We start from the raw sequence: 15475 nt of genomic DNA, 5'->3' as shown, positions 1-15475 counted from the left end.
AATTGTAAAGCGCCCCTTGCATGAAGCAGATCCCAGTAGGCTCTCACCACTTGCAGAAGCGACAGGTAGCCGATGCCCACGTTGTCGAAGTTGACCTTGACCTTGGTCCAGTAGAACTGTGTGTCATTCATGCTCTGGCACTCGGACTTGTTGTTGACCACGGAGGCGTTGTGCAGGTAGCCCATGCGGTTCACGCACTTGCCAAACTTGCCGGCGAACAGGTTGACGCCCATGATGCTGAAGATGAGCCAGAAGATGAGGCAGACCAGCAGCACGTTCATAATGGAGGGGATGGCCCCGATCAGAGCGTTCACCACCACCTGGAACACACACACATACAGAAAGATACAAGCGTTTGTGTGTGTATGTGTGTGTGTGTGTGTGTGTGTATACACGTTCATGATGGAGGGGATAGCCCTAATCAGAGCATTCACCACCACCTTAGACAAACATACACATACATACATACAGATAAATACATGTGTGTGTGTGTGTGTGTGTGTGTATGTGTTTGTGTGGGGAGGTAAATAGATACATACTGTATGTGTGTGGTGGTGGTGGTGGTGGTGGGGGGGGGGGGGTAAATAGATACACTACTAAAAAATTAGGGATATCTGGCTTTCGGATGAAATGTAATGTTTCAGTACTGAAAGTACTGAAACATTGACCTGTTGGACATGTGCATTGAAAAGTTTAGAGAAGGTCACATAAGTTCACTTGTAAAGGTTATAGTGGATTTTAGGTTCATCCTGAAATTTCACCCGAAAGTCGAATATCCCTAACTCTTTGTGAGTAGTGTATATACTCTGTGTGTGTGTGTGTGTGTGTGTGTGTGTGTGTGTGTGTGTGTGTGTGTGTGTGTAACTCACCCTCATGCCCTCAAATCGTGACAGGGCTCTGAGAGGCCTAAGTGCTCTGAGGGTCCGCAGGGACTTGATGGCCGTGAAGTCGGAGTAACCCAGAGAGTTGGCCACCAGGCTGATGAGAGACACCTGTCAGCACACACACACACGCACGCACGCACACACACACACACACACACACACGCACGCACACACACACACACACACACGCACGCACACACACACACACACACACAGACGCACAGATGCACACAAACACACACAAAACTAGATTACACCTCCAACAAAGGTTGACGTGCTGGTAGCGTCCATCTAGTGATCGCTAGTCAGTAAGAATTTGGTTAACTGCTACAAGACCCAAGACACGCTGACTGTAACGTTATGAGATCGCTAGTCAGTAAGACTTTGGTTACCTGCTACAAGACCCAAGACACGCTGACTGTAACGTTATGAGATCGCTAGTCAGTAAGACTTTGGTTAACTGCTACAAGACCCAAGACACGCTGACTGTAACGTTATGAGATCTCTTTCCCACAGCAAATGGGAAACACACAAATACAAAGTGCTGGTGGATAGACCTCCTGAGAAACCAGAGCATCTTCCCAGCACTGGCAACCCATAGTCAGCAACACCAGAGCAGACTCAACCACTGGGCACATGCCGGATGTGACAGGGTCCCTTCCCAAGCCAGCGAGTATACAGTATGCTCTAATGCAGCCTGGCAGGCAAAACTGCACACACTCTCTGGTTGTGCAGCTCTACAAATGCAGCATCACAGTATTACCCTAAGGTATGAGCTACTGAAGCGTTCCGTTCGCGACGCGTAAAATCCATTTTAGATGAATGGTCTATCGAACGTACGCCCCACTGTCACGTCTGGTGTAGCTACTTCCATCGATTACAGTGGAAGCTAATTGTTGCAGCAGACGCAACGCGAACGGAACGCTTCAGTTACGCGCCTGGTGTAGCTCAGCCCTAAGACACAAAAACGAACAACTAAACTAAAGCTAGCAAGATCCCAGTCCAAGATAACATATAACATGGACTACAACACACACACACACACACACACACACACACAGCCACATTCCCAGGGTCCCAGTCCTAGTTAAAGAGGACTATATCATGGAAGGTGTGTCACCTGTAATGTAAGTGTGTGTTGTTTCCGCCTCTGGTTACAAATGTAAAATTGCTCAGAGTAAGAAGTAATCTCTGAAATGCAAATTACCGTTAACTAACTTAAACCCTGATTCCTGTCACACACATCTGTACATTTTCCTGTACCATGAAATAGTATCAGAAAAAAACATTAACAAAGAAAGAAAAACAACAAAACAACAGTGATATAAAAAAAATGACATATGTGATGACAAACAGCTATAATGATCAAACGCTTCAGACCTTACATTCAATATTATTTCACTGTTTCTGGGACATTCTACAGGAAATTAATATTTGGGACACATCATGTGATTTAGTTTCATTGAGTTTCGGGTGAATTTAGAGTAATTTATAAATCAAGTTTTGGAGGTTTTGTTTTTAGTTTGATTTGTTGTTTTTGGTTCATTTTTAGCACCAATCACTTCCACTCTATTCTACATTCATAGACAACAGTATGGCGTATTCAGAACAGTTATGTGGGGTTTCGCTGTCGAATGGCCCATTGGAGAAGGTGATGATTGGACGTGAGTATGAGGTCAGTGAATGGAGTCAAACACATACAAGATGAGGATAAACCATGGACCAGTATGTGTACATGTCGTCTCACACACAGTTAGCGACACAGACAGTAGACACATACTCACCTATACATGCATACATTATCCATATGCATGTATATCAAATAGAGTGAGGGCTTTTTTATAAAGAATTTTAGAAACTTGATCAGCATTTTATTATTGTGTGTTTTTCCAATGGCATGGTCCAGTTGTTTAGTGTAGCCAAATAAGTATCCGGTGTGGCCAATATGGATACTGGCGTTGAATCAAGGCCTGATCTGTTCTCATATACAAACCAGGCGCATCGGTCCCAAGTATTTCTTTATAAAAGAAAGTTAAATGGATTCCTTTGAATATATCTAAAGAAGATATTTAATTCACATAATTTTAAATCTCTTTAGCTCTGACACTCCTTATTTGGACATCTAATAAACAATCACTACATATAAAGACATAAATTAAATTATTATAAATACATTAATTTCCATGTATTAAAGACAAAAATATGCACAGATATCTGTAGATACGTAAACTTTTGCATTTTAACATTACTAGTCAACGTGTGCGTGCCCTGTGATCGTCCTGACCTAGTGTAAGCTCTTTGATCATGAACACCATTAATGTATCTTTGAATGTGTCCACATCCTAAACAGGCTTCAGTTGCTTGTTTCTCAAACAAATGTCTGTCATTACCATAGTCATTTTTAACATTATACATGTGTTTCTTCACCAGACAGAAAAGCCCAAAAGCCACCTGCCCAAGAGAGTAATACAACCTGAGCAAATATGAACATGACCAGAAAATCCTAAATCTTCTGTAGATAAAAGTTAGGTTACATGATCACACGGACTGTCATACGATATAAAAGCCAAAGTCTGGTGTGCAAACACAAAAGAGCGGCCTTCAAAGAGGCCATGTGTGGGTTTATGTATAACTTCCGTAGTGAAATAAGAGTGAGGACGAGACAGTGGCTTTTGATATCGCCCCATGAACAGGAGAGGCAGACACAGAGGCAGTCGAGGTGCTGAGGCAGGCGCCGGCTCCGCCCTGAGCCGCTACTCACCTTTGACCTTTGACCTATGAACTTACCCTATCGTTAGAGGTGTGTGTGGTGATCTGTTAGGGGCCCACCGACAGGGTGAAACCAGAGGAAACAGAGTGAGGGGGGGTTGCCATGGGATTGTCATGTGTTTGTCACTGTGTTGCCCATGTTTTGTGCGGGTTTGAGGCTGGATATTTGCTGTGTGTGTGTGTGTGTGTGTGTGTGTGTGTGTGTGTGTGTGTGTGTGTGTGTGTGTGTGTGTGTGTGTGTGTGTGTTTGTGTGCGTGCGTGTGTGCGTGCGTGTGTGTGTGTGTGTGTAAGAGGAGAAAGGGTGCATGCACGTTTATCATTGTATCCGCATAATACACATAGATAGTAGTCAAAGAAAGAAGTGACCTAAGAACAGGACATTACATGGTTGCATATCAAATGCCAGACGCATATCAAATGCCATATCAAATGCCATGGTTGCATATCAATGCTCACACACAGTGAGTAACCAGTTGCTTTATCTGTCCGTAAATCCAGGACATCTCCTGGATCTAAACAGGATTGACTACAAACTAAAATCAGATGGAAACACAATTTAGGTCTTACAAATGGATGACAATGTGCACTGCAAGAGATCTGCACGGACTTGTACCTGAACAGAATAAAGCTCAATGCGGAGATGATTGTTCTGACAGCTCGTAGAGTTTCTGTAACCTCTAAAGTCTGACCGAGTTCCTCTTTATGTAGTGGACACCATTCAAAGAGATAAGAAGACATTAGATGATGTCTGTTATGAAGAGAGGAACGGTTTCACTGTATATATTATGCACAAGTAGTCATAATTGATATTGAGCATTCTGAATGGATAACCTTCTCTTAGATGATACCACAAGGCTCCCGCAAATCTCCCTTGGACACTAATCCTGAGCCCAACTGAGGCAGTTACACGTGAGCCTGGCTTGGGCACTCGGGAGGAAGAGAGCAGAGAGGTGAGTCTCGTCGTCATACTCACATCCACAATGAGGAAGTCCAGCCAGCACCAGTAGTTGGTGAAATACTTCTTGAAGCCGTAGGCAGTCCACTTGAGGAACATCTCCAGCACAAAAATGTAGGTGAACACCTTATCAGCGTACTCCAGGATGACTTTCACCACTTTCCTCTGCTCGATGTAGATGTCCTCAAAGGCCTGCAACACATGGACACACTACCTGCTTAACCCGATATTATCATCATTCAAGTGAGTTGATGGATGGATGGATGGATGAATGAATGGACAGATGGATAGATTGGTGGATGGATGGATAGATGGATAGATAGATGAATGGATGGATAGATTGGTGGATGGATTAATGGAAGCTACACTGCCTGGTCTGGAAGGATAATTACACGTCAAATCAACTGGGGGATCCCTCCTATTCATCCATTTTTTGGTGGAAGATTAATCAAAATTATGGGACCTGGTTAGTTATTATAAATAATTCATGGATGAATAAATCAATACATAATTGGATAAATTACTTAATGGATGAATAATTTCATGCTTGTTCATTTGACTAAGAAACATTGAACAAATATGGTTCCTTTTGACAGCAATAACACATTTCTACTCATAGTTTTACACCTCATGGTGGCTACACTGCAGCGAGAGTATTTTAATGATCAGGAACTGGCCGTGTCTTTATCCACCTCTGCTGGGGTCACAGTGATGTCACTTCAGTGATCACAGTCAGCAAGATGGTCAGTCAAGGGCAGCGATTCAGTGTGTAATTCTCTGCCCAGATTTAGGATTAGAGGATGGACAGTTATCAGTCAGTACAGTTCCACGGAGATGGAGTTCATGGTCAGGATTTAGGTTTACTGGGAGATGACACGTCACACTGTCCAGTGCACTACTACTGCGCTGCTGCTCATGTGAGAGACATCAAACCAGAGCTCTAAAATAGTCAGAAAAAAAAACATAACATCCATGTAGCAAAGAAAATGAAATGCTAGTTCCTATGATAAGTCATGATTGAGACGCGAGAAAAAAAACATGCTGGTATGAACTATTGGGTTTGTCAGTAGCGCATTCAGTTTTGGGAGACCCAGAGCAATGAAAAGGCCGTTGACAGACTTACGTTAAACTAGCGACATTAGAGTCTGAGTACAACGGTTTCTGAGGAGTCATAACTAAGGGTTCGCAACACTGGAGCTTTATTTTATCTGAGTTTCCTGATGAGTTATAACTAAAGGTTAGCTTTAGCATGGGCGGATTATGAACTTTCGGGCCCCTGGGCCCAGATGTATTAAGGGCCCCCCACTTATTGTCGTATATGTGGGAGGGGGGGGTTTGGGGGTCCTCCCCCAGAATTTGTTAAATTTGTTTGATGTGATTTCCTGTATTCTGGTGCATTTTGGGGATGGTCAATACTAAATTCAATCAGATTCATAGCCTACTGTACATCCTGATTTGTTGATATTGAGGCAATGATTCCATGCAAAGGCTTGGGCTTCAGGGCCCCCTGACCCCTTGGGCCCGGTAGGCCCGTGCAGTAATCCATCCCTGAGCTTTAGCACTGAGTTTACTGATGAGTTGAGTTCCATCTAAATACTAGCTTTAGCGCTGAGTTTCCTGATGAGTTATAACTAAAGGTTAGCTTTAGCGCTGAGTTTCCTGATGAGTTATAACTAAAGGTTAACTTTAGTGCTGACTTTCCTAAGCATTTAAAACCCACAGTTAGCTTTAGCGCTGCCGTTCAGGTCAGGGGTTTCCATCAGCAACATATGGCTGCTCTGGGCCCCAGCCGTGGCGCAACTGGCTGGGGCACCTGCACCGTACGCTGGCGACCTGGGTTCGATTCCCGCCCCGTGGTCCTTTCCGGATCCCACCCCAACTCTCTCTCCCACTCACTTCTCTGTGTGTGGTGGAAGGAGATTAAGGCATGGAGATGTCCCAGATAGCTGGTGACTCCAGAGGACCTGGAGCAGGGAATCACAGCCAGATCAGGGACTGGGCAGATACAGTAGCAGCTGAAATGGTTATCAGGGGTTGCTGCAGCCAATAGCATGCACAGGAGGAAAAGGGAGGAGGTTGGACCTCAGACTAAGATTAGGCTGCATGAACATTCACACACACACAAACAAACAAAGACACACACACACACTCTCCTCCTCTCACCAGAGCTCCACTGCTGAGTAGGATCATGAAGATGATGAAGGTCTCAAACCAGCTGTGCTCCACGATCTGGAAGCAGGTCTTCCTCAGTCTCCACCAGGCTTGGCCCACCCCCCGGGTGGTGTCGATCTCACAGCACTTACAGTGCCGCACACAGACTGGACAATCAGCACACAGAGAGATAAATACATAAACAAATGTAGAGAGAGAGAGAGATGAGCAAAATCAGACAACAAATTGAATGTCTCGTGCATGAACTAAAGCTATCGTCTTCCGTGTGGGAGGATTGATCTAACCCACCAATTTTACGATATTGTTCCTGGCATTAAATCACCGAATAGATTTGGAACATTATTAAATCAGCTCTCATTCCTCTTTAGAAAGTTATTAAATTGCCTCTCATTCCACTTTAGAAAGTTATTAAATTGCCTGTCATTCCACTTTAGAAAGTTATTAAATTGGCTCTAATTACACTTTAGAATTTGCACTTTGCTCGTCATTTAAATAAAGGCCCTTGGTCATAAAGTTGTGCTAGAGCCAGCTTACACTCAGGGAAACAGTCGTCCGGGTCCATGGCATCGTCTCCCATCTCGGAATAATCCTCCTCTTCCTCCCCTGGCCTTCGCAGGTCCACCGTGCTCCCCTCAGACAAGCTAATCACTTCCTGTGCAAACAGGAAATAGTGCTGTGAGTACACCTTTAAGTAAACACCATGCTTAACAGTGACTAGACTGGAAGAATGTAAATAAATACTGTGGTAAAAAGATAAGTTTGAGCACTTATATATCCTTCCTTTCCAGGAATGCTGTGATGCTAAGCGATTCTGATGAAACCTGTATTACTGTGAAATGTGTGTATTTCTGATGACTAACTAAAGTACACCATGTATCATGTCCATTAATCCGTTAGCCAGTGTTTGGTAAACATTACATCATGATTAGATTGATATGAATGAATCAGAGTTAAGCATTAGTCAAACATGGAGGAAAGCTTCCATGGATGTAAACAACATGTATTGACCATATAGAACTGATAGGGGATTGGGCGTAAATCTGAAACCTACTTAGAGACCAAAGCAAATACGCGCATCAACATCTGGTTTCCAAGAGGTCAGTGACCCCTGAGCATAATCTCGGACAGCTCAAGTAGACCTTCAATGGCACTGATGACAACACAATGCTAACGCTAATGCCTGCTAGCACCAGGAGATTCTCCAGTCCTGTGTGTGAGCAGAACAGCCTCCTGTAGAGCACCATCAGGCATCTTAATGCAATTTTGATGAGATTTTCAGTGCAGTAATGGAAACATATTTAAAATGTCTGACTGGGATTACTGGTACAGAGGTGCTTCCTTAATCCAATATTGCTAATCCCACATTAAGGAACGAGTACAGAGGCTACTGCTTCGCTAGCTTGGGGATTAGAGTTAGGTTATGGTTTACATCTCTGCAAGGAAGGAGCGAATCCTCTGTAATGGAGTTATATTGTCAATACTTCTATTACTAACATCTGTCTCTCTCGTCTCTCGTCTCTCTTCTCTCTGTTTAGTTCAGCTTTATGTTACCATGCTAATGCATGTATGCATTTGTAGATGCAAATGTATTTTTGTGTGTGTGTGTGTGTGAGTGAGTGTGCTTGCACGCATGCATAATATGCAAGTGTTTCTGTGTTAATGGCTGCCTCTGTTTTTTTTTTGGACTGGGCTCTCTTCTCTGGGCTTGCAGGCCCAACGTGACAGTTACGAAAGCAGTCCGCACCCTGCTGGGAGTGGCTGTTACACAACAGGGCACGGGGCGAGCGATCGAGCCCTCAGAGGCCAGGCTGCGCCCTTCTGCTAATCTAACAACCAACACAGCTGGTTGCCTTGGAAACACCACATTAGCAGCAGTGGCTAACACTACATGTCACTATGGCAGTATTTAAGTGATTTGAAAATGTTCCCTCCCCGTTCCGCTATGTAGCCAAGATGGTGTCCGTAAGGGGCGAAAAGTGTCCACCATTCCACACTCAACTTTTTGACTGTTTTTGACACTCATGCACTCAAATTAGTTATTGTAAGTGCAGAAGTAGGCTACATATGAGACAGTGTATGTCAAATGAAAATTAAAAATTTCAGACTGACAATATAGTATTATCTATCTATCTATTAACCACTATAGCTGCTACTAATTCTACTGCACAAAGAAACCTAAAAACAATTTCAACTTGAAAAAACTAGTCGACTTTACTATCAACATTCTTACAGATTTAAATCAAGTTACCATAACTTAAAGGAGAAGTTCGGTGTGATATTGACCTAAAGCAGAGACTTTCTAATGAGGAGACACAGCACTCAAAAAATACTCCATAGAAATGCATTCGGGCTAGTTTGTCCAATATGCCAATATGGCCGTTGTCTACACATATCCCACCCCTTCCTTGGCAAAACGTCGACATGTGAATACATTGAGCCAATCATGTGGTGTGATGTGAATACATTGAGCCAATCATATGATTTGTTGTGAAGACATTGTGCCAATCATGTGTTGTGATCTCGCCGCTGGAGCAAGATTGGTGTCGTGAAGCCTTGCGCACGCGCAGTTCGACCCAAAGACTGTGCCCGATGAGTGCCCATAAAACGTTGGTATATGGCCGCCGAGTGGAGGGACTTGCCTAAAAGGACTTTGCCTAAAGTGTGTTGAAACATGATACCGAGTGTGAACTTGTAAACTGTCCAATATCACACCGAACTTCTCCTTTAAAGGAGAAATTCGGCGAGTTTTCATATAGATCTCCGTTTCTCAAGGTCACGGAGTACTGTCGGTACGAAAAAACCCCAAAAACAATTGGTTTTACCTAGCTCGAGTTGCAGCCAGGCATCTACAGCGCTAAACTCTGAGGTTATGTACATGGGAGCTCCACCCTTGCCTGAAATAATGTAGCATAGCTGTAGTGTGACAACTTCTCTATGCAGATACAGTAAGATACAGAATGAAAATACCTATTCTGACCTCCATCCTGCTCAGCGTTGTCTGAACCGGATATTTGTACAGTTATGTCATCACATCAGGAAGCAGTTCAGAAATGCTATTTAAGAAAGATTGTATTTGGTTTGGCTGATTTTTAACAGATGCATTTAAGTGAAAGGTGCACTTGAAATGCCTCCGCTGCATGTTAAACGAGGCTTATAGAGTTAGTGCACTGAGGCTTATGGTGTATAGGCACTTTACAAAATAGCTTTTACTGGTCCTGGTACAAAATGAAGTGGTTTGGTCCAAAAGACCAAATAATTCTCTCATACTTTAAGAGCAACTATAACACCATTGGAGCAAATACGACAGTATCCCATTCCTAAATGTCTAAATCCAACCACACACTCTCTCCACACACAGTGAGTATGTCAGTAAGACATAAGAAAAGGAAATAGAGAAATACTTGAGAGCACTCCCTGCCCCCGCTCACTGCCCCCCCCCCCCCCCCCCCCCCCAGTTGTCCTCTTATGTAACTGCATCTGTGAGTTGAGAGGAGATCACCTTGTCTGCTTGACAGATTATCAGCTTAGGCATCCGGAAACACCACTCCATCCACATCCATTTACGACCCCCAGCGTAATCTGTCCCCCGTACCCACCCTTTGCGTGCTGCTCTCTCTTCCCACTGACCTTCCACCTTCTCTCTCATAGGGACACGCCAAGCCACAGCTTTCATCAGCAGCACACTTAAAGCTGCAGTATTTTAATCAGGCTAATCAGCCTAGCATTAGCCAGAGGTGCATCCCAGTGTTGATAATGTACAAATGCCTGGCATTGGCTTATTCTGATAGAAGCACAAGCGATGCTTGTTTTTAGGGTCAGGGTTGACTCCATCTGAATTCAGGCCACTTCAGGCATGCTCGTGTAATGCAGTGTAACATTGTCTCTGTCACAAATCAGCTTTGCTGTGCTGTAAATCTAAAAGCATTTCACAAGTGGTCCAGAGCAAAGCATGACACTAAGCCTTGGCCAGTTGCTGAGCCTGTCACCAAACAGGACAGAGGTAAGACTGCACAAAATAGTATCACTGGAGAGGGATCCTACATAGTTTTGGCCAAACTACCATGATCATATTTAAAGGTTTTCACTGCCCTGTTTCAGAAACCTGCACTTATTATATTGTAATTACACCACTAGGTACATTGTATTACATTAAAGTAGTGCTGTATAATAGCACATTGATATGCACTGAACAAAATCAATTTAATCCTAAAATCAATTCCTGCCCTGCAATAGACAGGAACATTTACTTTCTAATTTATACACTACTTTATTTAATACTCATTGTTTGGAAATCTATCATTTCCTAAACAATACTATAGTTACAATATAACAAGGCTGCTATAACTTAAAATGTATCATGTTATTGAGACTATCAGCATGTAGAATCTTGTCTAAATCTGATGGTCTGATTGAAGACAGGTTTTTAGACTTAAGTTACTATCCCTTTTTTCAGATGACCAAAACTATCTGAACAGTCGTGTATATCTGATATCAAAACTATCGGAACAGTCGTGTATATCTGTATCAAAACTATCTGAACAATATTTCCCGATCCCTCCCCATCTCTTTGTTCCACTTGTTTCCTGTCACTCTTCACTGTCCTCTATCAATAAAAGGCCCAAAAATATACTTAAAAGGAATATATATATATCTGAACAACCAAATCTCACCGCTTTGCTCTCATCATCCTCCGAAGACTCTGTTTCCTCCTCTTCCTCCTCGAGAAACTCCACGTCAGACTCCCCAGGGGCGATGGGCACTGTGATGGTGATGGTGGGGTTAGTCATGTAGCTGTCCTCGCCCTCGTCAGGGATGACATAGACCTCCCCGTAGCGGCCGATTACTCCCACGATGCCATTGCAGTCCACGTGGTTGCCCGTGGCGGCGACGGCAGGATGCTCGCTTTTCAGCGAGGCTTCCTTGGCCTTCTGTTGCTGCTTCCGGAAGTCTCCACTGCAGAGCTCATGGCAGAAGTTTCCCAGCCAGCTCATGCCGTTGTGGATGCGTGCAATGGCGATCTGCATGTTGTTCAGTTCACCGTCGTCGTCTGGGGCTGACAGGTTATCCGAGCTGAAGGAACTCAGTAACAGGGCCAAGAACAGATTTAACACCTGAGAGAGAGGGGGAGAGAGAGAGAGAGGGGGAAGAAGAGAGTGAGAAGGAGGGGGAAACATTAATGGTAACCTTTACATGCATTAACTTATAGTACTATTGCAGAGCATCATACACTATGACTATAATGCCAGGGTCGCATTTTTATCTCATGGGAATATAAGAACAATACTCTCTATCTAAGGCTCTCTTAAAAAAGAATACAGTTGAGGTATATGAATAGGTTAATAGTTCTCTAGAATGCTGCAGGATACCTTTGACATAACTTGATTTGGGAGTCACATGGGCTTGGGTAGCAAAACAATAACAAAACAGTGTGGTGACAGTGTATTAACAACAACAAAATGGGGGTATTAATCTCAGTAAGGAGACACGCAGGCTATAGGCAAGCACTTAGCCCAGAATGTATAATTTTCTCTCTCCACTGGTACTATGCTATGTGTAACATACTGTTGTACTCCAGAGTTATTGCCACTGCCATCACTACAGTGGGTCTGTGTGAGATGTTTGTTAGCATGAATGTATATTAAGTAACTTTTTGTATTCGTTTTTTCCACAGAACTGCACACCCTTTCTACAAACCAAAGTCAACCAGCTTGACTCTGTTCACTGCTGTTGCTGTGACATGGCACAGGCTCCTATGAGATTAGCTGATACATGCCTAGCACTAGTGGTGTATCTGAGAGTGATGTGCGACATGTGTTGATACATGCCTAGCAGTAGTGGTGTATCTGAGAGTGATGTGCGACATGTATTGATACATACAATGTACCTAGCACTAGTGGTGCTGTGGTACTATCTCCTGTGGACTGTGTGATCTGGTGTATGTCTGACTGGTGTGTGCCAGTGTTGTTTTTCAAAAGTTTTGTGTCCACACTGAAACGCCATAGAAGTGTTTGTTTTGGTAGTGTCTGGAACACTACATTTGATCAGAATCATGCCAACCGCACATCATCACATCTGAAACCCACATGACAACGCAAACCCGGAGTATTCAGATTTTTGCACCTCAGAGAACCTCTTGGAAAAGTATTGTTTTCAGTGTTATATACCTTTTCAATGTGGGTGTAGGGCACAGAAGGGTGTAATTATGTGGATTTATATTTACCCGGCTTAATGTGGACAGGGCCCAAGACTTGTGTGAGTGTGTGATCTGAGGTTGGTGTGTGTAATGCGATCATCTCTGAGGGTGGCTTCCAGAGGCACCCTATAAGTGAGGGTTGAAACAAGGACAGCTGATCGGACGCCCAGTGAGTGAGCATCGAAACAAAGACAGCTGATTGGACACCCCATATTTGAATTACTGCAGACATTGAAGGACCATAGAAATGAATGACCATAGAAATGTGGACAGCTGATTGGGCAGCATGTGACCTCTTACCTCATAATGCACCCCAGGCAGCTAGTGTAATCTCCAGCGGTCATAGCATGGCCCGGGACTGCAAAGAGGATGCTGTGTGTGTCTGCCTGTGTGTGTGTCTATTTGTGAGTGAATGAGTGTTAATTTTTGAGTATGTGGTTTGTGCTTATGTAACGTTTAAGTGTTTATGTAACGTTTAAGTGTTTAACGTTTATGTTTGTGAGTGTGTGTGTGTGTGTGTGTGTGTGTGTATGTATGGACTGAAGAGAGACAAAAAAGCCTTCATGGGCAGCCGGGCCTGACAGACTGTGTCCAAGGCTGATCAGGGCCTGTGCTGCTGAACTGGGGGAGCCACTGAAGCACATCTTCAACCTGAGTCTCCGTCTCGGACGAGTCCCAACACTGTGGAAGACATCATCAAGTCTTACCCCCGTCCCTAAGAAGCCACACCCAAGTAAGCTTAATGACTACAGGCCTGTCGCTCTAACATCACACGTGATGAAGACATTGGAGCAACTGGTCTTGTGCTTACTCAGACCCCAGGTACGCCATGCACTCGACCCGCTACAGTTTGCGTATGAGAAAGTGGGCGTTGACGATGCCATCACTTATCTCCTACACATCTCACCTAGACAAGGGGAAAAGTGCTGTGAGAATCATGTTCTTTGATTTCTCAGGTGCTTTTAACACCATCCAACCCCTCAGGCTGGGAGACAAGCTCTTGCAGATAGGTGTGGACGCTCACCTGGTATCCTGGATTACAGATTACCTGACTGAGCGGCCACAGTTTGTTAGATTGAAGAACTGTCTCTCCGACACTGTGATCAGCAGCACCGGAGCTACACAGGGAACTGTGCTCTCTCCAGTCCTGTTCACCCTGTACACATCTGACTTCTGAGTCATGCCACATGCAGAAGTTTTCGGATGATACTGCAATTGTGGGGTGTGTCAGGGATGGGCAGGAGGATGAATACAGAAGCCTGGTGGAGAACTTTGTGCAGTGGTGCAAACTCAACCACCTCCAACTCAACACCTCGAAGACCAAGGAGATGGTGGTGGATTTCCGCAGGTCTAAGCCCGCTATGCTACCAGTCTCCATTGATGTGGTCAATGTGGAGGTGGTAAATACCTACAAGTATCTGGGCTTACAACTGGACAATAAACTGGACTGGTCAGCAAATACCGAAGCACTCTACAAGAAAGGGCAGAGCAGGCTGTACTTCCTGAGGAGGCTGCGGTCCTTCAATGTCTGCAGTAAGCTCCTCAGGATGTTTTACCAGTCTGTTGTTGCCAGCGTCCTCTTCTATGCTGTAGTATGCTGGGGAGGAAGCACAAAGAAGAAGGATGCTGGGCGACTAGACAGGCTAGTAAGGAAAGCTGGCTCTGTCGTGGGAGCCGAACTGGAGTGCATCACTTCAATATCAGATAAAAGGACCCTGAGCAAAAGAGCTTGATCAGCTGGAGACTTTGCTCACTGCCATGCACAACTGAAAGGCTGAGGAAGTCATTTGTCCCCAGGGCCATTGAACTGTTCAATGCTTCACTAAAGGGAAGAGGAGAGATAGACTTCTCTGCATAGTCTGTCTGCCTCTCCACCCTCTCCATGTTTGAGTACTGACTGCCCACTACTGTTTTACTACTGTCCACAGCCTAATGTTTTTACTACTGTTTTACTGCTACACTGTTTTTCATGCTATATTAGCACACATGACCAATGCTTCTACTACAATACTGAATGGCTGTAACCCTATTACCTCAACCTATTCTTGCACTGACATAGTTTTTTATATTACCTTGTCTACATTATACTTTTACTCTCTTATCTGTCCATATTATTTATGCTGGTCTCTAGACCTTATTCTTGCACTGTTGGACTACTGTTGGACTACTTTTTGCACCTTCACCACGACACTCACTCTCTTGAGCACCTTACCATGCACACAGAACTACAGGACTACTGTTGGACTACTTTTTGCACCTTCACCATGACACTCACTCTCTTGAGCACTTTACCATGCACACAGAACTAAAGGACTACTGTTGGACTACTTTTTGCACCTTCACCATGACACTCACTCTCTTGAGCACCTTACCATGCACACAGAACTACAGGCCAGTCCCGGCCCTGTCACTGCAAGCGTCTCATGCTTGATCACCCTTAAGCACACTGTGGATTTTTTTATTTAATTTATATAGTATATTTTGTATTTAGTTTTATTTTC

General features: G+C 44.1%; 1 protein-coding gene across 1 annotated transcript in view; it reads right to left on the bottom strand.

Moving 5' to 3' along the window:
- The window catches only part of LOC143133485 (sodium channel protein type 2 subunit alpha-like), a 66684-nt gene that overhangs the window by 6394 nt on the left and 44815 nt on the right, over positions 1-15475 (bottom strand). The window contains exons 16-21 of the mRNA XM_076293246.1: positions 11452-11892; positions 7316-7433; positions 6773-6927; positions 4628-4801; positions 870-992; positions 48-320 (exon numbers count right to left, since the gene is read on the bottom strand). Coding sequence (XP_076149361.1) covers positions 48-320; positions 870-992; positions 4628-4801; positions 6773-6927; positions 7316-7433; positions 11452-11892 — 1284 coding nt within the window. The remainder of the gene's footprint in view (positions 1-47; positions 321-869; positions 993-4627; positions 4802-6772; positions 6928-7315; positions 7434-11451; positions 11893-15475) is intronic.

This window comes from Alosa pseudoharengus, unplaced genomic scaffold (genome assembly GCF_046254945.1).
Source record: "Alosa pseudoharengus isolate Yale_2024_CS ecotype anadromous, Long Island Sound unplaced genomic scaffold, YU_APseudo_1.1 YU_APseudo_1.1_scf_2, whole genome shotgun sequence".
Classification (NCBI taxonomy): Eukaryota; Metazoa; Chordata; class Actinopteri; order Clupeiformes; family Clupeidae; genus Alosa; species Alosa pseudoharengus.
The sequence above is the reverse complement of the archived record's forward strand: the minus strand, read 5'-3'. Positions and strand labels throughout refer to the sequence as shown.